Raw genomic sequence first — 24,885 nt, forward strand, 5'->3', positions numbered from 1 at the left:
GCACATTTAACTGTCAATATAACTAATTACAGTTGACTTTAGCTTACTGTACTGAAAACGCTCATTTTGTGAAATATAGTGTTCCATGTGAAAGAGGGAAAATCAAACATCCTCAGGGCTACCAAACAAGAAAGAACTACTCCATATTAGGACGGAAAACTTTGGACTTGTCATAAACCTTCAAATTATTATTTCTTGGCACCATGTTTTAGCTCAAAGTACTCAAATATTATAAATCACCATTAAGTTAATATTTCAATCTCGCTTAATAGTAAATGAAATTTACCAGTTTAACTCTCATACAGGTGACTGACATTTGAAGAAACATGGTGGGGGTGAGAGTTAATTTGCTTGCGGTTTTGTTTTGAGGGAATATTATCATTGCCTGGTCTCATTATTATGTAAAAACAAGGCTTTCCAAACATGGTGTTTTATTGTAAATAAAGATTGTTTTTGATGTTAATAAATAACTAAAAAAAATTAAGACAGATTTTTTTTCTAGACTGTATTTTAATAGTTACAAGGCAAACGAGAGATTTAAATCTTTAGAATATTTGAAAGGAAATAAATTGGATGTGTTTCCAGGGCGAAAGAGAGTATATTCGAGACATACCAGAGATACTTAAGAGTATGGAATGCAAGCCTAAATTACTCAACGGTGATTCCCCCAGCTGCACAACTAATGGAAATAAAACCCAATGAAAAACATAATTTATGTATCTTCAATATTAACAAACACTTCACCTCAGATTTAAATGTCACCCCCCCACCCCTTCCAAGGCACAACTAACTACATGTATCCCATGTTGCTTTTAGTTTCCCATCTTTTCTTGGCTTCAAACCTGGAAAAAAACAAAAAACAAATGTATGTCAGTATCTACCAAAGTACACTTTAGGGAGTTTTCAATCAAATTTCATTTAGCCAGCAATGGCTATATTGGAACTAGATTTTTAATACTCTAGTAATCACAAAAGGGAAAGTATAAACATTTGAATAATGTATCAGCTGTAGTAAAGACTCTACATTAAGCAGATGCACTACTCAAGGAAAAAGCCAAGGTCAAATTAAGCAAACAAGGATTAGTAGAAGCCAATCTGAAGGCAGAAAACATTTTACTCAGAATCTCTATTAGTCTTAAATATAGAAGGCCAATGACCCACCCCCATGCAAGCTTCTTTTTCTTCCGGGCTTCTTGACAAGCTTCTGCATCTTGCTTTGTTTTCACAAAATTTCGACAAGCAACAGCTTTGGAAATTTTCACACCGAGCTAAGGAGAGAAGAACATAAGCAAGTGAGTTCACAGGAGAAATTAAAGAGAGACAAAAAGAACGCCCCTTTCAAGCAGCTTTGTCTGAGACGTTTTTAGCATTTGTACCTGACTCAACTGTCTTGCATCTACTATGGAACATTTCTGGGTACATTATATTCAGCAACAGGTGGAAGGAAGGTGAAGCCTCTTCTGATTTTCAGTGAAAGAAAAGTTCATTATTCGCCTAGCAGCCAACTGCCATGATGTAAATCATGGGAAATCAAATTAGTTTTGGCACAGTTTGAAAATGAGGTGGGATAATCATGTAAAAACAACAACATAATAGCTGTTCTATTAGAGTCAAAGTTGCTGTGAAGTTTCATTTCAGCACATGTTCTCTAGAAGTTGAGCAGGAATGGATATACTGTTATGACTATTCATGCCTTCTTTATACTTTTTAAATTGAGTGCTTAGGAGACACCACAAGGGCTTTCCAGGCTTTCATAGGCATAGGAAAAAGGATCCCCTCAATTTTCTTGGGTTTTTAGATGATTCCCCCCACCATTTCAGATATTTGATTTCCACAAAACATTTATACTTTGCTTTTCCACCTTTAGAGGCCACAAAGTAGCTACAACCAAATTATATTTTTGATCAGTCACAATAACAACAAGTCAACATCATCAACAAAAAGATATAAAAAAGAAAATCAACTGAAAAAATACTATTTGATGATGATGATGATTTTTTTATACCCCGTCCATCTGGCTGGGTTTCCCCAGCAGCTCTGAATAGCAGAAATATTAAATTCAAATAAAGTTTATCTCAGTATTCAGATTCTCTCAGTAAATGTGTTCAGTGTGGCGAGGACAATAGATAACAAATCCATGGCAGGTTAGCTTTTTCTTGTAGTTTTAAGCTGTGAGTTAAACCTACACTAAACAAATCCAAGGACCACTCATTCAGGGTTATCAGAGAACCAGTCTCTGATGGAATACATACAGTGGCTGGGATCCAACTGATCCACAAAGAGAGGTTCTATATGTGTTGAGGGACTATGATTCAGTCAAGTTACTAACCAAACTCAGGGGTAACCTACATAGTTGCCAGTGATGTACCACAAGAATGTAAGAGTGCTGCTAGATTAGACTAAAGACCCATCAAGTCTTGAATCCTGTTTCCCAGAGTGAGAAGCCCATAAACATGGCATGAAAGCAACAGCTAGCCCTCTCTAGCACTGCTGTTGTGCCCCTGCAACTGGTATTTCTATGGCATGCTTCTTCTGAACTTGAAAATGCCATTTGAATATGACAGAGGACAGCAGGAGCCAAAGGAAAGAAACAGAGGTGAGTGTGGGAGAGAAACGGTGTGGTTTGGGGTATGGACATATGAATATATGTATATTTATTAATTCCATATATACACATACTAGTGGGGAGTGCCTGGGAACTTTTAGAAATTAAAAAATATTGTGATTTTAAAATAGTGTAATTTGTCAGTCTGGATTCTTCACGTCAAAAATCTGGTGAAGTCATGATTTTTTCCCCACCATCTTGATTCAAAATGGTGCCCAGCTTTCAAATATAAACAAAGATTGCTGCCTCCACTCCAGGAACCACTCATGCAGAGTTTGGTGAGATTATCTTCAGAGGTAGACAAAACCTATGCCAAAAATCGGGTGAAGTCACTGACACTATTATAGCAACATCACTGAAAAAAGTAGGACATTTGAAAGATAAATAAAACAGGGAGGAATGAAGAAATTAATGCGGATAGAGAAGTAACTTGCCCAAGGAATGAACTATGTTTTAACTAGCACGCAGATAATTAGCATCACGGCTCAGGATTTGTATTCATACAGCAACCTAAGTACTGGGTATCTAGGAATATGCATTAAGGTTGGATTACTACAATGCACTCTATGTGGGGCTTGTGCTTGATCCGAAAGCTGCGGATAGTGTATAATGCTGCAGCACTCTTGCTGACATGACTGAGACCCTGCCAGCATATAACATATAATTATATTTTTGGAAACCGCTTAGGTTTTCTTACAATCAAGCTGTTTAAATAAATAAATAAAGCACCACAAAGCCTAAAAAGTTACTGTTTTTTAAGAAGAGCAGTATTTTTTTAACCGCCCCGATACCCCCTTTTATATCCCAGAACACCCATTTATTAATTTCTGCCATTTTAAACAACTATAAAGCTCACACAAGTACTTAGGAGGCCCGCAAGCTTCTAACCCTGATCTGGGCACTGTAACCACAGATGTGGCTTACCCACTATTAGCTAGCTTGCACTTGTTTGCCTGACTAATAAGGCCAGCTAAATTCTCTGGATTGCTGCCTCTTTCTTTGGATATCTTTGGAGTAAAGCAACACTTACAGACTTGGCAATGCATGGTTCTAGAATGGGCTAAAGCAGCCCGTACTATTGCAAAGAACGGGAGAGAGAACCATTTTGCAGTCTTAATGTTATTGTGCAAGGACTGCATTGATGCAACTTCTAAAGGACAAATCTGCAGCGAATAAATCAGACACAGCCATGTCTGATTCAAGTGTAAGCATACTGCCCTCCCATCCACACCCTCACATACAGCCTCACTTCCTTTCCTAACAGAAGCCCCTGAAATCTTGGTCAATGGGTTTTATATTTATTTATTTATTTAAAAAATGTTTCAGGCCATCAGATAATACAGCAAAATACAATGTTGCAAGAAGCAATAAAACATGAATAAAAATACATACAACAATTTCTTGTGTAGTCAAAGTATCAGCATTTTCCATATAGAACATCCAATATTTTGCTGCATTTTAATTAAGGTGTCTAAACATTATCACAAAGAACTGCAAATTGGTCAGAGCACGCAGTAAGGAAAATTAAGCTCTAAAGGCTTTTTATCACCACATTTCAGGAACCAAGGGTGTAAAATGTTCTAATTTGGGATATATTAAAAGCCATAAAAGGTCTTTCAAAAAGATTAATGGTACTTTGCTTGGATTTAAGATAAGGGCTTTAGCTGGTTGGAAAAGCAGGGCCCTGGCTAGACCCTTGAGGCATTCATCTTTACAGCCACTTGGAAGATTTGTAAAAGCGTCTGCATAACCTCAAGCAAACGCACTGCGACATATTTTTTTTTTTAAAAAAAAATCCTTTCAATTTTATAGGTTTAAAGTGTGTAAATCATATTGGGAAGTAATGTAGATATTATGGCTCATCCTTGTAATGTAGTACACATTTTTCAGAGACAAACTTTTAAAATCAAGTTAGTTTTCTAGGGGGCAAACTCATTCTAATTTAAGTTCATAGATAATCATTTTAAAAATCTTGCTCTTGCAGCTTAATACAGCATAACGGCAAACTTGCTATCCATTATTTTTCATTTAAAAAAACCTGTGTAGCCATGAAGAATACCTGGATCCTCATCCCTTGCCAAACCATATGAAGGCACATATTTTTTAAAAAAATACCAATTTTCATACTTAGAACTTTTTTTGTGGAATAACAGGTTTCTATGAAAAATATTTATGCTATTCGCTTTTGTTCTTTAATTAAATGAAAACAGATGTTTTCTGAAGTAAAGCAGAACCATTACTGAAGTACTTAAAGTGCTAAGGTCTTTAATTTTTATATCAGTTTGGTCTACAATTCCTGATTGTCTTTACTCAAGCTCAACATTAATGTCAAGCAAGTTACCTAGGAGACGAAAGAGATCAAAGAGACAAAACCCCCTCAAATGTCTGATTAATCAAGCCTGCAAACAGCTTATTTCTTTTAGCCTGCATGCAAGTATGAAAATGAGATTCAGGGAGCCGTACATTGTGCAGATTTGTTCATTCTTATCAGAACAAAGCCAGCGGCAGCTTATTTCATGGATCATTGGCACTGTCATCAGTGCTACACAGAACGGGTGACAGCTCCTCATTTTGAGGCTTGAACAAAATTAGCAAAAAGTCGGCACAAATTAGCCTCTCATCTTTTTAGTAATATGACATTATTCATTTACTTTTTATCCAATTTTTAATTTTTTCCTTGTCAGCTATCCCTTTCTAGTGTTTCTTGCACAGCATCATAAAACCCTTTAAAAAGAAGAAGAAGAAGAAGCAGCAAAGGAACGGCTGAAGTTTGAAATAGTAAATAAAGTTGAAGGAGAGAGAGGAAAATATACGATCTTAAAAGCTGCAAAATGTGTTTACTGCAACTTCAGGAAACACTACAAAAAATAAATAAATCTTGAGATGCTTGATGAAATGTTTGGAGGGGAACCCTCTATGACCCACCATAGCCCTTGAAATCCGCTGAAGATGCTCTCATGGTTCATGCGCCAAGTTAGAACATTGAGGGCAAGGGAGCAAGCTGTCTGCACAGCAACTGCCTGGCCATGGAATTCATTTCCTCTTGGAAGCATCTCTGAGTACGTCTGGCTTCCTTCCGGAAGCAATGCAGAGCTATTTTGCTTAGGCTGGTCTTTAGTGACCAATGACCGATGCCTCTGTTTTGAGCTGTGTATTGCTTTTAAGATTTTGTATTATTACATTTGATGGTTAGGTTTATACATTATTTCACCTTTTGGGTGCCACCTTGAGCCTCTAGGCTGGTGGAATGAAAGCCCACCAAAAGATAAAGATTTATTTCAAAGACCCCATTATAAAATACATACTCTCTAGGACATTCAAGGCTGGATTCAGAAATGTCATATGTAGGCATGTTCTATAAAAGGCTAAACCCAAAGGGGTTTTAAAAGAACATCTCTATTCTAACAAGTCTTGAAGCATCCTGTGGTCTATCAGAGAAACCAAACAGCCTTTTAATACTATATTACAGTTTCTCATCAAATATGAATCTAGTTATTTCAGGTTCTGCCTGCGGCTATGATTTTCCCCTTTTATGTTGTGGAATGTTATCCATTGCTGATGTATATTAACTATATAAAGCAAACAAGAATATTGAGTGGATTTTCAAGTGAGAATGGTCTTCTGTCAATGATTTGTTCAACTCCTAGTACAAAATACTTTGTAATACCTTTGTTGGGTTTCTATAGAGGAGTATTAAATCATCAAATTACTGTATATGTGGACAACTCTGTCATATAGCATGGACATTAAAAACTGTTCCTATATTTGAGCTTTGTTTTAGATTCAAATATTTATATGCAAGTAACTTCTTCCATTCATAAGAAACAGCATTAAAAATTAACCATAAGCTGTTAGATGTTTTACACAGTCCCCTTGTAAGAAAGGCTGTTTAAAAAAAAAGAACTGTAGTACTGTTTTCAGCAATTTCTTTATCTCTGTTCTTCTAAGTAAGAAAGCTTATTAACAAGCTTTGAACTTAAAATCACATTTACAATAATGTGCCATCAACAGTTTTATAAGCTAATTAGAAAAAAAGATTAATTAATGACTGGCTGCTAATAAAATGGCAATCATGAAGAAAGAAACCAAGGGTGCTAAGCTTCAACTACCACCAATTAAGAGCTAATTACAAACAAATTATATATGTGTTTTGCTGTGGGCTTTAATTTACTAAAATGGTTTTAATTAAAAGAGAAAACATGCTGATTAATTGAACTGCAGAAAAAAATCTACAGTATAAACTGTGCTTTGTCTCTTTAATTAGACTTGTAACATCTGAAATCTTTTTTAAAGGTTTGTTAAAAAGAAGATATACATAATTAAGAGAGCATATGAATATAATCCTAGGTGATAACCCCTGTCATATACTAAAGGTTAAGAGAAAACAACCTCATTGAAGAGAAACTCAGAAACACCTTCACTAGAAAGGCAGAAGAATTAGCCACAAATATATTGTATTTGTCTTTATTTCCCCCAGCACATTAACATTAAAAGGCATTTCTAAATTGTACACGGTTGTTCTACATTTTTTAATATATATTTTTAATTTCTTTGAGCACGTAAAGTATTACCGAACATTTTGTATGTGATTCCGGAAACTGCCAACTCTATTCGCAATGGCCAACAACACATCCATTCCCTGTACAGTGTATCAACTGTGTCTATGAAAAATAATCTGAAATGAAGTTGATCTGCTGCATAAATTATAGAGACTGTGCAAAGAGCACCAGCCATTCATTTTCAGTGGATCTTCTGTAGGTATAACTCCCAGACTTTGCCCCATGTGTTCATTGAATATAAGGATCTCTGTAGGATCTGACAACTATTAATCCCTTTAAAATGGGGCTTTAAAAGTACAGAAGGAAAACCTTATGAAGACAACACTACCCACATGCTTACTGTGCACAATCATCAAAATTGACCCCCCCCCTTTTTTTTAATGACTGCTCATTTAAGTATTAGCAGACTGGATCAGAGATAGGGCAATAAAAATCAATCGAACACATTTAGAATGATGGAAGAGTAAACGTACTAGTTTGGCTATAGTACAGGAATGACTGAACACTTTAAAATAATATTTATCATCATGAATCATCTGAACAAATTTAAAACAAGAACATACAAATTATTGTTTGTGAAATCTCTTACACTAAAGGGCCCAAACTACTAGGTGAACAAATGGAATGATAGAACAGGAAAAGTCAGAAATGGCAGGGCCTTTGGCTCTTTAAGTTATTGCCCTAATTTTAATGCACTATTACAAAACAGAGCAAAGGAACTAAGTCACAAGGTAACTGAAAAACTTTTGATATTAAGTATTTTGAGGGTGGATCAGGCAGGAGATCTTTCACACATAGTAAACAAGTAACCACTCAGATTTCAATGATAGAAGAATTAAAGTACCACTACTAATAAAAATATTTTTCTTCAACAGTTCAAATACTGAAGGAAAACTAAAGCTATAGTGATTACACTGAGTTATCAAGCTTGCCATACAAAATTACACAAGTTGTGAATCATGAGTCACTTCTGAGCAGAGCAGCAGAGAAGTTCTCCAACTACAGTGGAACCTTGGTTCTCGAACGGCTTAGTTGATGAACAAATGCCGCAAACCCGGAAGTAAGTGTTACAGTTTGCAAATGTTTTTTGGAAGCCAAACGTTTGACACGGCTTCCGCTTGAGTGCAGGAAGCTCCTGCAGCCAATCAGAATCCTGCCGCGCCTTGGTTTTTGAATGGTTTCGGGAGTCGAACAGACTCCCGGAACTGATTAAGTTCAAGAACCAAGGCTCCACTGTATTGGGAATTGAGCTGCTATGTATGCTCCATTTGGATCTTTGAAAAACCTTGGCTGCTGGAGGCCTTCCTAGAGATTCATCCCCATCAGTCCTTGCCAATCCACACCACCAGGAGCCCCTTTTTCTTGACCTCACTCTGATGAAGGAGATAGCACCAGTGGCAGGTATAATAATAATAATAATAATAATAATAATAATAATAATAATACACCACCCATCTGCCTGGGTTTCCCCAGCCACTTCCCAACAGGTAGACTTCCCAACAGCAGAGGCTTCCGGCTGAATGCCTGGGTGATAACTCAGGAAGAATGGAAACTGTAGCTCCATGCTTCCTTGCAGCAATGGACACTGCTGGGCAAAGCAGCTCTACCTTCCCTGCCCAGCCCCAGCTCTTGGGAAGAGGGGTTATGGGGAGACATTAGGAACGTGATAGAGCAGAGGAGATTTGAGGCCAATCCAAACTTATTTGTTTGAGGTGGGCCCTGCTGACCTAAGCTGCGGGGAATTCATCAGTAGCAGATATGTAAGTATGCTACTGTATAAGCTTTTAAAAAATGGTCACAGACTATATTGCTTAAAAGAAAATGTGTTCAAATTATTTAATAGTCAGTCCTGTACAGTACTCAGAAAATATTTAAATACATGAATTGTTAAGCAGCCCAGAGAGTCAGGAGGTTTTCACGGAGATGTAAAAGTGTTCTTTAACAATCTATTTAATTTAAACTAATCAAAGTTACACTGATTAATAACAACTTGTTAAAGCCTTTCTGTAGGTTGCAAAATGGGGTATCTTTTATATGGCCAGTATAATTCAGGAATTCTAAATTTCTTAGCACGTCCAAAGGAATAATTATGTAAATGAATAATTTGTAGTACGATTTTCTGTGACACCCAAGATTAACAAGAAACCTCACATAATTTAGCTATAGCTTAATTATTCTGCATTCTTAACTTTGGCTTGGATCCAAAAGTGAATTTGCACACGCAGAAGACACTTTCATAGATTTAAGGTGGCCTCTAATTCCCACCAATTCCCCTTCCTGCTGCAGTTCCCTACACCTCATCTCATGTCATTCTGGACCCTCAAGAGTAGCTTTTCGGGGTTTGCTTGAGGCTGCAGCACAGATGAAGAGGTTGGGTAATTCATGCTGTGTGAGCATAGTCCAAGCCATTATAAACAAGAATAGCACATGAAATCAAAGCAAAGTTTTAAGCCTACTGGGTTGCATCCAACTAAGTCATACTCAAGATTAGACCCACTGTATTCAATACACCTAAGTCCATTTATTTTTATTACTCTGAATATGACTTTCTGGCTACAACCCACAACTTTCACAAAATATTAACAATTAAAATTACATTGCCAGCTCAGTTCTCTGAACCATGTGCATCTTGACCCTCAAGGGGAAATTCCTGCATATTACATTTGAAGAATATTGTTTTATGATTTAAGTAAGGGATTTTAAGAAACTGTTTCACAATATATTGATCATGAAGGAAACCTGATAATTTTACGCAGAGAACTATTTCTGACTCTGTCTCACGTAAACTGGTGGAAAGCATTACTAAAGCTAGAATCTTCAAATATATAGAAGAACAAGCCTTAATGTGGAACAATCAGAATGGATTCTCCAAAGGGTCTTGTTTCACCAACCATTTAGAGTTCTTTGAGAGTGTCATCAAACATGAGAACAGGGACAAGCTAGTAGGAATTATATACCAAGATTTTTGAACAGCAGTTGATGAAGTCCCTCATTAACTGCTACCACAATTTCATTCTATTGATGTTGGAGGCATACATGGAAACATCAATGAATCTGACAGTAATCTTGCTCCCTTGCTTTGTGAACATGACTGAAATTTCTACCAGCACAAACAGGTGCAATCAAGTCTTATACAATATAATCCATGTTATAACTAGGCACTGACAACACTGCAGGTGGCGGTTATTTCACGTGGCAGTTCTGTCCCAGGCCCCCACAGGTGACAGCAGAGCATATACAAGGATGCCCCACACCGTTCTGCCACCTCTCATCTGGGTCCAAAAGGACTCATGCATCAGTGATTGGGCATAAATTTGACGTGCCTAAAATGGTTGCTGCCTGTGTACCAGATAGTTTAACCAAGTCCACCGTGATCCTATAATCTCAGGGAGAAATAGAAATTAGCAAGACAATTCAAGATGATACCAGAAGGTCCCGAGAGAAGTTTACAGTTTACAGTTAAGACACTTCCAAGTGTCTGCAGGCAGATACCCACATCCCTATGGATATCAAACCATTTCTTGACACACTCTATTGCATCAACAGAACACTAAACACCTGAAAAACAATAGAGCAGTACCGCAGTATAACTGCCTGCACCCAAATACAACTGCAACAAGTGCCCCATTGCAGAGAGCCAAATAATTGCCCATATCTCAAAAATATATATTGTTCATTCTACACTGCCTGGCTCTAGATTATGTACATTCTTTACATCCCTTTTTTATTTGAGGCAACCCCATTCTATAAAAATTGGTTCTCTCTGTGAGAGAATGATAGACGACTATGTTTTGGCATTCCCTAGCTTTTAAAAGCATGTTTTCATAGCCTCTTCTTAGCCATCTTTTTTATTTTTGGCTCTCCTCCTCCTCCCCAATACTGATGCTGTTCTATCAGTTTCACAGGCTTATAAATGTTATACATCAAAAATTAGTTTCACTTATTAAGGGAGGAAACAGCTTTAAGGACTCTGGGATCTGTGCCTCAAAGCAAAGGCTTTATCAGCAGGTTCCAGTTACTGCTTCTTGAAAAAGAAAATACCACTGATTAAAAACCTATACACCTGATTTCCAAAGAACACTCATCCATTGAACACATATTCCATCACACTGTTAAACAGCTGTACCCACAAATACAGGTCAGCCCAAGTTTTCATTTAGTGTGAAAATAAAAATGGGTGATATCTTTTAGTTGTAAGTTACCCTTTGTCAATGGCACCTATAGTATCTGTTTCTATGGTGAACTTAGTGTGAAATAAATATAGTCAAATGCCCTTAATTTCACATGTTAAGGACATATTAAGGACAAATGAGTATATTTCTAAAATTTAGGAACTTTGGTGTATGGTAAGGAAAGAAGAACTAGCTCTTTACACATCAACGCACAAGCTCAGTAAACCCAGTAGTGAAAGGTAAGTTCCTTTTACTGAACAAACTCCAAGAGACAAGCACTAAATGTGAGCCAGCTGTAACTTCTGGGGTGAAGTATTATTAGTCTGATTATACCCAGCTCTATTTCTTTGTAACATCTGAATTAGGAAATACCATGTGAGAGCTAGACCAGTGCCTGGACTCAGTGGTGGGTTGGATAAAAGCTAACTAACTGACTGAATCCTAGCAGGATGGTGGCACTGTGGGCAAACAGTTCCCAAGGCTGGATAACTGGTCAACCACCTGCTTTGGATGGGGTCATATTCCCCCTGAAGGAGCAGATACATGCTGTGATGATGTTCCTGGATCCACCTGTTACTATTCACCCAGGTGACCTCAGTGGCTAGAAGTTCCTTGTGCCAGCTTTAGGTGGTAAAGCAGTCATGGTTGTTTATGGACTGGAATAGCATGCCCAGTGTTTTTCCATGTGCTGGTAACCTTGAAGTTGACCTGCAAGCTACAGCTAGTACAAATACGTATGTGTCTGCTTGGCTGCTCACTGTCCAGAATATCACCATGATAGACAGCTGCTGAAATAGTTGCACTGCCTCTCAATTAGCTACCAGGCTAAATTCAAGGTGCTGGTAATAGTGTACAACATCATCTACATCTTAGGTCCAGGATACACAGGTCACTGTGTTCTGTAGAAGACATCCTGCAGATACCATCTCATAAGGTCTGCTCTGCACGATGTCAGAATTGAGGGTTTCACATGGTGGCACCTACCCTTTCAAATGTCCTCCCATTACTTATCAGGTGCTGTTTCTATTGTCCTTTTAGAATTACCTCCAGTGCAGGTCCTGTTTGTTTCCCCTAGACATCTGGTTAGTCATTGTGGGAACAGAATGCCGATCTGATCCAACATAACTCTTATGTATTCTCATAACTACAGAATTATTTTTTAAAAAATGGAAAGAAAGGCAAGCTTCCCTGAGGAAAGGAGCTCATAGCACAAGTTTAATATATAGTGTTGTTTTAAGCTAAGCCCTCAAACTATTTCTTTTTTATCTCTCTCACACATTGATGTCCAGAAATAGAATCCCAACTTGAAACATGTTGCTACACATTATTATGGGGAAGCAAGAGCATGTGTTACAGCACTGGCCATGTTTCTTCTTCACAAAGGGGGCAATTGGAGAAATTGCTTAGGTTCCACTCATTTTAAAGCAGCTTAATTGAGCTTAACCTTTTTGTGAATGGTTGCCATAAGCTTTAAAACATACAATTATTTGCTAAGGTGTAAGATATTAATTTGGGACGCGGGTGGCGCTGTGGGTAAAAGCCTCAGTGCCTAGGGCTTGCCGATCGAAAGGTCGGCGGTTCGAATCCCCGCGGCGGGGTGTGCTCCCGTTGTTCGGTCCCAGCGCCTGCCAACCTAGCAGTTCGAAAGCACTCCCGGGTGCAAGTAGATAAATAGGGACCGCTTACTAGCGGGAAGGTAAACGGCTTTTCCGTGTGTGGCTCTGGCTCGCCAGAGCAGCGATGTCACGCTGGCCACGTGACCCGGAAGTGTCTCCGGACAGCGCTGGCCCCCGGCCTCTTGAGTGAGATGGGCGCACAACCCTAGAGTCTGTCAAGACTGGCCCGTACGGGCAGGGGTACCTTTACCTTTACTAAGATATTAATTGCAATAAAAAATGCAGCAAACTAGGATCAGTTTTATAAAATGAATAGCATTAAACAGTAAAGCTTTTTCTGGACCACATCACACCAGGTCACCGATGGGGCCCTAAATGGTCTCCTCTAAAAATGCTCCTTGCACACAGAAAAAATAGCTTGTCAACAGCTGAACTGATCTTTCTTTTTCTAAACCTATGAGCATTCTTCATCCCATGTAAGACCATTATAGAAACCACACATTTGCACCCTGAATCAATACCAAAAAGAAAAAGCTTTGCTTATACCCCGCCCATCTGGACGGGCCTCCCCAGCTACTCTGGGCGGCTTCCAACAGGATAATAAAAACACAATAAAATATCAAACATTTAAAACTTCCTTAAACAGGGCTGCCTTCAGATGTCTTCTCAAAGTCAGATAGTTGTTTATTTCCTAGATAGTTGTTTATTTCCTTGATATCTGGTGGGAGGGTGTTCCACAGAACAGGCACCACTACCGAGAAGGCCCTCTGCCTGGTTCCCTGTAAAATTACGTCTCGCTGTGAGGGAACTGCCAGAAGGCCCTCGGAGCTGGATCTCAGTGTCTGGGCTGAACAATGGGGGTGGAGACGCTCTTTCAGGTATACCGGGCTGAGGCCGCTTAGGGCTTTAAAGGTCAGCACCAACACTTTGAATTGTGCTCGGAAATGTACTGGGAGCCAATGTAGGTCTTTCAGGACTGGTGCATCAACTGGCCTTTATGTACAGGTCAGTGGTATTGTCCTCCCTACACTTCCTAATGGCAGCTCCCATACCACATGCCATACTTTTTAATCCTTCTCTTTGAGTATTAACAGCAATTTATTCAAAGGCACGTGAAATTTTGAACTAGCAGTGTGGAGGCCTGGGTTCAAACCCCCCTACTCAGCCATAGAGTTCACTGGGTGACTCAGGGTCTTTCACCATCTCTCAGGTATGCACAGTTGCTGTGGGTATAAAATGGTTGGTGGAAGGGAGAGAACCATGTATGCTGTCCTGAGCCCCCTGGAGGAGGAGTTTTAAAATGTAATAGCAGCAACAACAGGCGTGAGGACCTGCTGTCACATAAAAATAACTGTTAAGTCCCAAAGAGATGGCTACTTTCTGGGTATGTTTCCATGGCTTATTTTACCCCTGAATGACTTCAGGGTCATGTCTGTCCCAAAAACATTCTATATTCATAACATTTCTCAAAGGACCCCCTTCCCCCATATACCATAGCTGAAAAAAGGGCTGCCTAAAAAGAAGTAAAGGATTAGGAAACAGAAACAATCCCATAACCATATTTTAATCCACATTATAAGACTTGTGTGAAGATATTCGAAAAAGCTCAACCTACCTCTCGAGTAGCTAATCTATCACTTAGTTCCTCGGCTTGTGCAATATCTCCTTCAGCCAAAGATCTGTCTATGCTGATTTCGAGGCCAGACTGGAAGAAATATCAAGACAAAAAGGAAGGTTCCCAGTAGAATATCAACTGGACATTGCAAAAACACGTTCAGGAGAAATGTATCACAATATGTACAAAACCATATTCACTTGCAGAGCTGTAATTTCTGTGTGTAACAAATCGCATACAGGATGTATTTGGAAAGTAGTTTAAAGTACATAGATATTCACAGAATGGTTGTTTGAGAAGAAATCATTGTATTAGTTCCACCTTATGTGTTGGATAAATACAGCACTTAAAAAAAATTACATGGGCTAGTTTACGCCTGTCACAATAAAATTTTATCTCAATATCTGACTTATCTGTTCCATCCCTGGAGCTTCCCTGAATATGTGTATGTGTCAAATATATGAAGAATGCCAATTACCACTGCATCTTCACAATTCTTAGATCTTATCTTTATCCAAAAAACGAATTCTGGCATGCTGTCACTTCACTATTTTACCATATTACTGAATCCAAGCCTGCAAATTGTCAACTATAAAGGAAGAGAGGACTACATTTTTAATCTCTAAAAACAAGCAATAAGAATGAGCCTTAATAACACAGGCAAATCCTAACTTGTCTTGAGTTAACATTTACAAATGAAGGCCCACTAATGAATGCAATAATAATAATGTAATAGATTTCTGCCCTGAAACTCTAGGTTCATCTTTCTTGAACACTCTATTTGTAATATATCTGAGGGGAGGGGAAGGAAATAGAATGCTGATTACAAGTTGATGTGTCAAGACTTTACTAGAAGAATGTCATCTTCCAATTAAGAAGATATTCACTGCATCTCAGTTTGCTTACATTTATTTTTACATACATTTGCTAGTCACTCCATCTATTTTGTTCTCTATTGCTAGCAGAAAACAAATAATTTGCTACTGATCATTAATAAACATTCTAGGGCTTTTGTAAGATGCAACACAAATAATGTAAGGCTAGCAGAAGTAAAGTGTTATTTATTACCAGGGCATCTTGACTCAAAGTCTTACACTCCCATTCCAAACACACCAAATGGAACAAAGTTCTTTGGCCATAGATGGGCTGGATCGAGAGGAAGTTAAGTTTGCTTTAGTCCCATTGATTTCAATATTATATCCATTTCTCTGGGAGCAAGCTCTGTTTATCTAAATGGGACTTACTTTTGGGGAGACATTTATAAGATAGCACTGTAAAGGACTATTCTGTAAGAAAAAAATATTGGTGTTTGTTTGTTTTTGTATGAAGATGGAGATCTTTCTACTTTTCTGTAATTTCAGTCTGAATCTTGGTTGACTCACAAATACTTAAAGCAACACCAACATCTCCTCTACAATACGTCTGAAGCGCATCTATGAAACACTGCTGACTGCTGACAGTCTTTAGATACAGTAACCACAGCGTCTCACGTAATCTAGGATTGGGAAACAAAGGTTTCCAGGCCAGAGGGTGCAGTTGTAAGGTAGACATCAACTCCAGCAGCTGGACAAATACCATAATGAAGAACATTTTTTAAAAAGTGTTTTGTGATACAGTGGTACCTTGGTTTGCAACCGCTTTGGATTACAACCGCTTTGGATTACAACCACGTCAAACCCAAAAGTGTGTGTCTTTTTTTTGGATTACAACCAATTGGGGGGGGGGGGGGAGGCCCCATTGGCAAAAGCGCGCCTTGGGTTACAACCTGTTTTGGTTTACAACCGGACCTCCGGAACGAATTATGGTTGTAAACCAAGGTACTATTGTATTTGCTTGATGTGAACAATTGCTTGGAAAACACAAGTGGCAAATATAACATTCCAGAGAAAGAGAGAAATGCTCTTCAGAAAGTAACTTTGGAAGAAAGCATATCAAAGGTATGAGTAAGTTATGCCTATTTTTTTATTCAGAAAATAACAAAGTATACATATTAAAGTTAGGAGTTTGGTATAGTAAGTCACCTTTGGAGGGGCTTCCTTGCTTGAAATTGATTTAAACCTATCATTGATTCCAAAATACTTAGTAAGCTCTTCCAACGGGCTTTCTTTTATGGATTGTGGGCTACAAAGGGGAAAAAACATTTTCAGGAGATTATTATTTCATTTGAAAAGAAACACGCATTATTGAAACATGTATTAAAACGTCCTGTTAAAGAACGTATTTAGAATAAAACGCTGCTTCTACACATTTGATATTTTGAAATTTTTACATAGTTAGATTGTAATCAAGATTTGTTACTTTTGTACTTTTGATATACAAGGGCATCTTAACTAAGGAAGTCTAGCCTGATATCACTAAATATAAATATGTACATATATTTTGATTAGATAGGCCATAATCCCTCATATACTGAAGGCACAAAAGTAAAATTCACTGTAACTTAACGTTATGTTTATTTCATTATACTTGTAAAATAAATTTAAAATCACAGAAAGTTCTTAAATACCTTTCAGTTGTTTCTTCATTTTTCTTTTTTAATTTACCTGAAGAAAGAAAGTACTTTAAGTTATTGTATTTGTTATAAATTCCTGTTCACTCTGACTTTTAGTAAATTTAATACATGAAACAACTGTTGTTATCACACATCTCAGATGCAAGTTTTGTGTACAAGTTCTCCTAGTGAGTAATGAAGTGACACACAATTAACTCACCTGTGTCACCACTATAGCACTCTATTACTTTCTTTATAAGGGCAAACAATCCTTTCTGAGTTCTCGCCATGGTTGGTGCTCTATCTATGGCAAGGCCACTAAGGTTGTTAAACATCAGCTTCCATCTATTGGACTGCAGACATAACTTTCTGAAAAGTATCTTCTCCTTTGGCAGCATCACTCATTGCTGCCACAAAACGAGCAAGTCCTCTCTAGTTTCAAAATCTGATGAGATTTCCATGCACAAAATTGCCACTGGCCAGTGTTGGCTATGTCAGTTGTCTCATCAATTGCTGATGAACAGAAAACAAATTCCAATACAACTATTATCATCTGCCAAATCATTAATTTTCTTACACAGTCTGATGGAATGATATCATATTTTCACATAAGGAGAGCGTCTCTGGAACCAATATTGCAACATTTCTAAACAGGCAATCTTTCACAAATTCTCCCTCTGCTCATTGCTTCAGGCAACCTCTGGCTCTCCCTCTGCTGTTGGCTTTTGGCTGCTCCCATCACAGCTCATATCTGATTGGCTTCCTGTCATTTCATGCTTTGGCTGCTCCAGTCAGAGATCACATCTCTTTGGGAGCAAAGCTACAGGAAGCACCAAGGGCAGAGGTTAATAGGCAGAGGTAAGTGTGGTGGAAGTGCACTCAATAAGAAAGAGGCAGTGCAGCAACTATTCTATGCACTTCTGGTAACACCCACAATTATTATTTTTTTACAGCGAACAGTGGTTCTAGCACAGTGGCAAGTAGGAAGAAGGTTCACTAAGGTCAGAAAAAATAGCTGATGCCTCCCCCCCCCCCCCAGGGGGCTGGACGGTCACCCCTGTCACAGAGCACAATATAATCTCATTTCTCCCTTTTCTACAGAGGTGCACATACATCCATAGCAATGTGCTGGAATGTGTCTGATTTTACAGGGAATTGGAGGTCTATACACACCTCCAATACACATATAACAAACAGTTTGGTCTGAGTAGCTGTACGTGCATGCTGTGGAGAGAGGGGAGGAGAACAGGACTGTCTTATATTCCACTGGAATCCCTCTGTATATAGTGCTACAACTGCATCAGACTGGATTGAGACTGTACTATTCTCATTGTACAGTGGTACCTTGGTTGTTGAACGCTTGGCTCCTGAACAAATCGGCTCCCAAACGCCGCAAACACGGAAGTAAGTGTTCTGGTTTGTAAACATTTTTTGGAAGCTGGACTCCAGACGCGGTTTCTGTGGCTTCCGATTGAGTGTAGGAAGCTCCTGCAGCCAATCAGAAGGCACACCTTGGTTTTTGAATGGTTCCGGGAGTTGAACGGACTCCCAGAATGGATTAAGTTCAACAACCAAGGTACCACTGTATCTTAAATAGATATCCAAAGCATACACAACTGAGAATAAGCTCTAGTCAACTGTGGAACTTACATGTATAATTACTGTGGTACAAAATAACTATTTGATGTTATTGTTACTGTGGTACAAAATAACTATTTGATATTATTCTTACTGTGGTACAAAATAACTATTTGATGTTATTCTTACTGATCTACACAACCCCTTCATACTCAGATCCAAATGATTTATATAGAAGTCAGTTCTACTGGCTTCAGTTAAACATGTCTCAGTGTACCAGCCCTAACCCAAAGACATCTCCCTGGTGGTGGTGGTGGTACATGGACTAAGTTTCTTCGTTTCCCCAATCAGCACATCAATTCTGCCATCATGCTGCTGCCTAGTTCCTCCAACAGAGCGCTTTTTAATGCATAGAGGTATGATTTCAAAGGGGCAAGATGTGAGCATAAACCAGTTTTCCCACAGAGAATAATTATGATGGAGACAACTAAGCTTAGTAGGATGGTTTGGGCACAGAGGTTTGGAGAGCTGAATCACATAGTAATCTACAAAAACCTAAGCGCTAGTTCAAATGCCACCCTGAAAAGGCATTAATAATTAAAATGCTGAATTGCCTAAGAATAAAAATACACATGAGAACCACTGGGGTTTAATTAGGAGTAGTGTACAAGACCCAAACTTGAAATTAAATCCCTGCTCAGTCAACTGGGAGTCTGTGGGCAAGTCACTCTCTCTCGCTTTGGTTCTCCAATAAAACTAGAATGACCTATGTAATGCGGTCGCAGAAAGAATAAATGACAAACACTGTACAGCAGCACTACATAAATGGGCCAAGATTCAAAGAGCTATTTCTGACATGCCCAAAGGCCTTTGGCATTTTCTTTGAAGTATAGTCCCTCCTGCCTTACTACAAACTGCTTTTAAAATTGCTCTCAGATTTAATAATCTGCTTGTGGCATGTGCGCTGCTGTTCTGGAAAGATGTCCTTTGGATACCTGGAACTAGTTGTGTTCTCTGGATCCTGACCATAACAAATAATGTTATTTATGTTTTATACCTCTGAATCACAACCAAATTATAGAAAAATCCCCAAGTTCAATATTCCACAACATATGCGTTGTCACTACCGCCACCTTATCCGTGCTTTAACCATTTTTGGACTCAATTAAGCACAATGTTTTCAGCTATTAAACAACAACATTTCCCAAGACTTCTGTTAATAAAGCAGAACACCTTTTCTGGAACGCTTTCTCTTTCCCCTCCTGTCACTCTGACTGACTTGGATTTTCATTTCAAAGTTTTTCTTTTGCAGGCTCTGAAATTTCTGTTGAAAGAGAAAAACACATACTGAGAAACACTGTGTTCTTTTGTTTGCTTTTACAGTGAAGTCACTGAATGTACAAAATCAACTTATTTCAGAAATCTACTGTATAAAACACTCTCGATAGAAGCAAGCTGCATTCAAAGGTCCAAAATGGCAAGGATCAGAGCCCGCAGACCCTAAAATGGACAGGGAACTCCCAAGCAACATGGACTTCCTTATTCATGGTAACTGCTGCATGAGTGCAAGGGAAATGTGTATGCTGTTAATGACATGGCAGTGAAAAGGAAAAACAATACATGCACAGCATCTCTATGCAGTTAACTCAGCTTCAACACATGCAAGCCGCCTCAGGACTACACTGACAGTCTACACAGATCTCTATGTGATTTATTCCACTTCCTGAATTAACTATGCAGGCATATTTTTCGGAGTCAAATTCAACCTTCTGCATAAAGGCTGGAACCCAAAAAGATCCCTTAGCATACCTAAAGGTTTGGGCATAGTCAAGGAGATTTACTTTTTTTTCTTTGAAAAACAGACTGCCTCACCATGCCATATCATAAACTGCTTCTGAACCCCTCCAGGTGTGAAAAGTGTTCATTATATGGCATGAGGAGCAGCTGCTTCAAATACCTAATTCCCAAATCCATTTGGACATGCAGAATTGCTTGAGCTGTTTTCTGGACTCGGAGAAGATATAAAACAAATATGAAATATGTTGAAAAACAAAGTACGAATACTCAAGGATGGTCAGGTTATAATTGCTGGAAGATATAGCAAAGGAGATGGCAGAGTGTGCATTTTAGGAAACTTTGATAAAGATCAACAGACAGTAGCCAAACCTGCTTACTAAATCAAGCCTCAAGTTTCCATACATGATTTCCAGACGCAAAACCAGAACTTGATAAACCATGGTAACACCAGCACACATCTTGAGAAATCATCACACCTCCCTCCATTCCTATTTAAGTGAGCAACCTTTTGGACAATGATATTAAAACAAAACCCAGAAGTTTCTTCTCCATAGGTGAAGAAGCTTAATATGGAGACTGTGTTCAATTTAACATAATTTTACTTCTTGTTTCAACCTGTTCTTTCAAAAATGATTACCTACGTAAGCATCAGCTACAAGAGCTACTACACCAAACACAGTATCAGTCATGTGCAGAGTTGTAATCATACCTACTTTCCACATATCTAATGAAACTCCAGAAGGACATGTTTGGAATTCCTGTCCTTCATCTGCCACTGCTGTAAAAGGATTGCCTTCAGTGATACTTTCAGGTTCCTGAATCTCAGAGCTAGAAGACAGAACGCCTTTCAAATCCTTTTGTTCTCTTTTCTCTTTTAAGATGGACTCAGGCCCAGGCCCATCCCATGTTCCTTCATCATCAGAACTCGTGTCAACATCACTTTCATTCACACCAGGAGGTAACAGTCCACTCCACATCTCTAGGTACATAATGAAAGATAACATACACATTATCACTGTGGAAAAATCTTTAACAAAGTTATTTAAAATGTCTTTAGGGCTTTTGCTGTCTCTTCAGCAGCAATGAAAACAGAGTCAGAACTTCTTGTGCATCTTACTTCTTAACTATTCATTCATCAATGTCAAAGTGAATTCAGATTTTCTAAGATCCAAGGAAACAGAATGTGAAAACAAATCCTTTGGACATAAAAAGAGAATTAGAAAAATACAATATTACAAAAATAATCATTTTTTTTTATTTGAAGTTTTAAGTGGCTTACACAGGCTTATTAGAATTAATGTCCAACATCTTACTGTTTATCAAACAGGCAGTTTATGCAACTACACTGAGCAGTGGTTTTATATGTATATTATGATGATGAATTTTGGCAGGGTCTGGCAGCCATAATCCATAACTGTATGATACCGGGGCAGGGGTGTGTGGCAGTGGCACATGTGTAAGGGCAAAAGAAAAGACCCATAAGTCAAATATACTTATAGTAGTGACATGAGACTGCCCACTGGTGCAGCACTGGGGACCCCAGGATTAGATCAGATGCTTTAAACTTTCTTCATTTGGGTATGTTTTTCGAGATTGGGTGAAAAAACAGTATTCCAAATGTGGCCACAAACAGATTTTCAAATAAGCCAGGTTTGGCAGGGTATGCTGCCAACTGTATCCTGTCCTGACCAGCGACACTACTCTCTGTCTGCCACTCAATGCTCCCTTTTGCCAGTTGGGAACAGGATTATAAAGTCACCCTGATCTTCTTCCTCCTGCTTTTCTATGGATCTGATACCAGGAGAAGGATGAGAGCTGTTTCCTTCTGAGCAGCCACCCACCCCAGCCTTAAAAACAGAGCACAAAGCTGTGCATAGTACAAATGGCCCTCATTTTTTCCATTAGATGTCTGGGGGCTGCCCATTCTCAGGTGGCTTTCATAAGTCAGGGCACTGTCTACACAGCAGCCTTCCCTGGGCTTCTTGGTGGCTTCTCCCTTCGGTTCTATCAAGATGCCAACTCTGTGAATAATGGCAGGTTGTAGGCCACTCTACCTGGCATCAGATGAAGGTCATCAACAGCAGATATGATAAACCAGTTATTTTCATTCCATTTCCTAATAATCCCCAGAACAGATTTTGCATTTTCCACTTCTGCTGCATGTAATTTTTTCTTGATTTTCTCATTTTATCTTTTTGTAAATGACTTTGAGAGTGCTAACAATCAAGCAGTGTATAAATTTTATGAAATAAACACCATGTTTATGTTTTTATTTCCTGCAATATGATGAAGAAAAGGCACTCTGCTGCAGATTCTCAGTCTCTGGTGTCGCACACTTATATTCAGGAGTATTCTAATTTGTATCTGTAAAATGTTGGAAGTATACGTGGATATCTGTGCTGTTTGAAGTTCATTTTACTCTCTACTATGTCTTAATATGTTGGATTCTGTGCAATCATATACTGTACACCATTCCTTAGGAGTAAGGCCTACTGAAGCCAGCGAGGTTCACCTCTCAATAAAAACGCACAGGGCCTGGTTTTCTTGCTGAAGGAGCTGTACTTAAACTAACAGACCATTTCCTAACTCATGACCATTTCCTAACTCAGAATTCAACGGGACTTACTCCCAGGTAAATGAGGTTAGGACTGTAGCTAAGTTACTATCCTCTGTACGCTTATTTTCCCTGATCCATGTCCAGCTGTATCTCTCTGAACTTCAGAGTTCCCCAGCTATAAGACAGGATTTTAAGCTTAAGAATGCAGCTGTAACAACTAGCTGTTCTTTAAAACTTGCAAAATAAAATAAAATAAAAACATTTCCTGCCATAGATTCAGCATCTAATCTTGGCCTAATCCGGGGTGGAGGAACCTCTTAACATTCCAGATGTAGCTTGGCTGCAGCTTTCACCATCCTTCAGCCTTGGCCATGCTAGTCCCAACATTCTCCTTCGTGTGCCTCCTCCTCAAGAGGTCCGGAGGGTGGCAACATGAAAATGGGCCTTCTCTGCAGTGGCTTCCGATCTGTGGAATGCTCTCCCCAGGGAAGTTCGTCTGGCGCCTTCATTATAAACCTTTAGGCGCCAGGCAAAACCATTCCTTTTTAACCAGGCCTTTGGTTGATCTGATTGACATCCTATGCCCTTTTAAAATGGGGGGGGGGGTGCTATTGGGTTGTTGTTTTTAGTTTTATTAGGTACTTTGTGGTTTTATATCTTGATTTTATTCTATGAACTGCCCTGAGATCCCCAGGTATAGGGCGGTATATAAATTCAATAAATAAATACTAAACATCTGGAGGACCAGATTCCCTATCTCCTATCTAACAGGCACAGCTCAGGGTTGCATCTTCTATGCAGCACCTCTCTGCAGTGCTGTGAAATACGTTATTCTAGGAGCCCGGTTAAGACTGTGGCGATCGATTCACGAGAGTTTCCATGCCCTTTCTACAGGGCTGGAAGTAAAACCACAAAGCTACCTTCGAGAAGGGCAGGTGCCGTTATGGGGCTCCTCCTGCCTGGCGCGATCTTCGGTGCTGGCGATTTGCACTGCCTTGTCATTAAAGTGCAAGAAAAGGGACTGGCATGGGAGAAAAAAGCACCCGTTTTATTGGCAGCATACTACTCGTAAGCAAGGCAAGCTTCACAATCGCCCACCTCCCTTACCTGGGAGCACACCCTACTGAACTCTATGGGACTTCTACAAAGCGCGTAAACCTGCGACTGGAGAGAGGAAGAGCTCACAGCCTCCCTCGGCCAACCTGAGGAGGAAAGCTCCCCCGGCCTCCCTTCAAAAACTCTGCCCCAATAACGTCGTACAGGCCGGAGAAGAACCGCCGCCGGCGCCTCACTCTTCTCGCCTCACTTACCCCCCGCACTTGTTTACATCGCGGCCATCTTGAAACTCCCTCGCACAGCCCGCCCTCGAAAGAACTGGCTCCGCCCCTCAGCCAATCCGCGCTCCTCGGCTCGGCGGTCCCCATAGCAACCATCCGCCGAAGCGGGGAGGGGTGGGGTTTGTCGATCCAAAGGCTGCAGTCCTAATAGCTTTCTCACAAAACTTCCGGGTTTCGTTTCTGTAGCCTTTCAGGCGTGAGGTGAAAGTGACAGAGGAGCTGGTGTAAACCATTCAGATAAAGAAAGCAGCTTCTTTTCGATACATTGCACCCCCGAAATTCAAAAACGAGGACCGGTGTTGTTGTTTTTAAGGGTGAAATTCAGGAGGTGCGATGATGATGAAGCAGAGAAGAAAAGAAATTAAAAAATCAACTGGTGAAGACAGCCGAGAGAGCTTTAAGAACTTTTACAGGCTGCCTTTTGCATTGGTGATGTTCAAAACATCGTTGCCATCACCACCAGGAGCGGCCAGTTAGCTAATGGGTCCAAATAATTGGTTTCCTTCAAGAGTCCCTAAAGTTGGGCCACCACTACCTTCTCAAGCACTTTCTTCCAAA

At 39.3% G+C, this 24,885-nt stretch overlaps 1 protein-coding gene across 2 annotated transcripts; it reads right to left on the reverse strand.

The window, feature by feature from the left end:
- Positions 1-490: 490 nt before the first annotated feature.
- Positions 491-24,401, reverse strand: FAM204A (family with sequence similarity 204 member A). Of its 2 annotated transcripts, none has more exons than XM_028730115.2 (8): positions 24,301-24,401; positions 21,147-21,412; positions 19,870-19,960; positions 17,074-17,110; positions 16,589-16,688; positions 14,568-14,657; positions 1,162-1,268; positions 491-842 (listed from the first exon to the last, which is right to left on the reverse strand). In XM_028730115.2, the coding sequence occupies exons 2-8, from the start codon at positions 21,408-21,410 to the stop codon at positions 791-793; spliced, it is 741 nt and encodes a 246-aa protein (XP_028585948.2). In that variant the 5' UTR covers positions 21,411-21,412; positions 24,301-24,401; the 3' UTR covers positions 491-790. The 2 variants fall into 2 exon arrangements, with proteins under 2 accessions (XP_028585948.2, XP_028585946.2); XM_028730113.2 differs by lacking the exon at positions 24,301-24,401 and adding an exon at positions 23,911-24,034.
- Between the last annotated feature and the right edge of the window lie 484 nt (positions 24,402-24,885).

Source organism: Podarcis muralis, chromosome 6 (genome assembly GCF_964188315.1).
Source record: "Podarcis muralis chromosome 6, rPodMur119.hap1.1, whole genome shotgun sequence".
Lineage (NCBI taxonomy): Eukaryota > Metazoa > Chordata > Lepidosauria > Squamata > Lacertidae > Podarcis > Podarcis muralis.

What these genes read in the sequence shown, in the direction of transcription:
- FAM204A (XM_028730113.2), bottom strand. Translation starts at nt 23,992, where the DNA reads ATGACAAGGCAGTGCAAATCGCCAGCACCGAAGATCGCGCCAGGCAGG. An exon ending in GGCACCTGCCCTTCTCGAAG is followed by an intron (nt 21,413 to 23,910) that starts GTAGCTTTGTGG and finishes TTATGTACCTAG; the next exon opens with AGATGTGGAGTGGACTGTTA. An exon ending in TTTCATTAGATATGTGGAAA is followed by an intron (nt 19,961 to 21,146) that starts GTAGGTATGATT and finishes CTCTTTCAACAG; the next exon opens with AAATTTCAGAGCCTGCAAAA.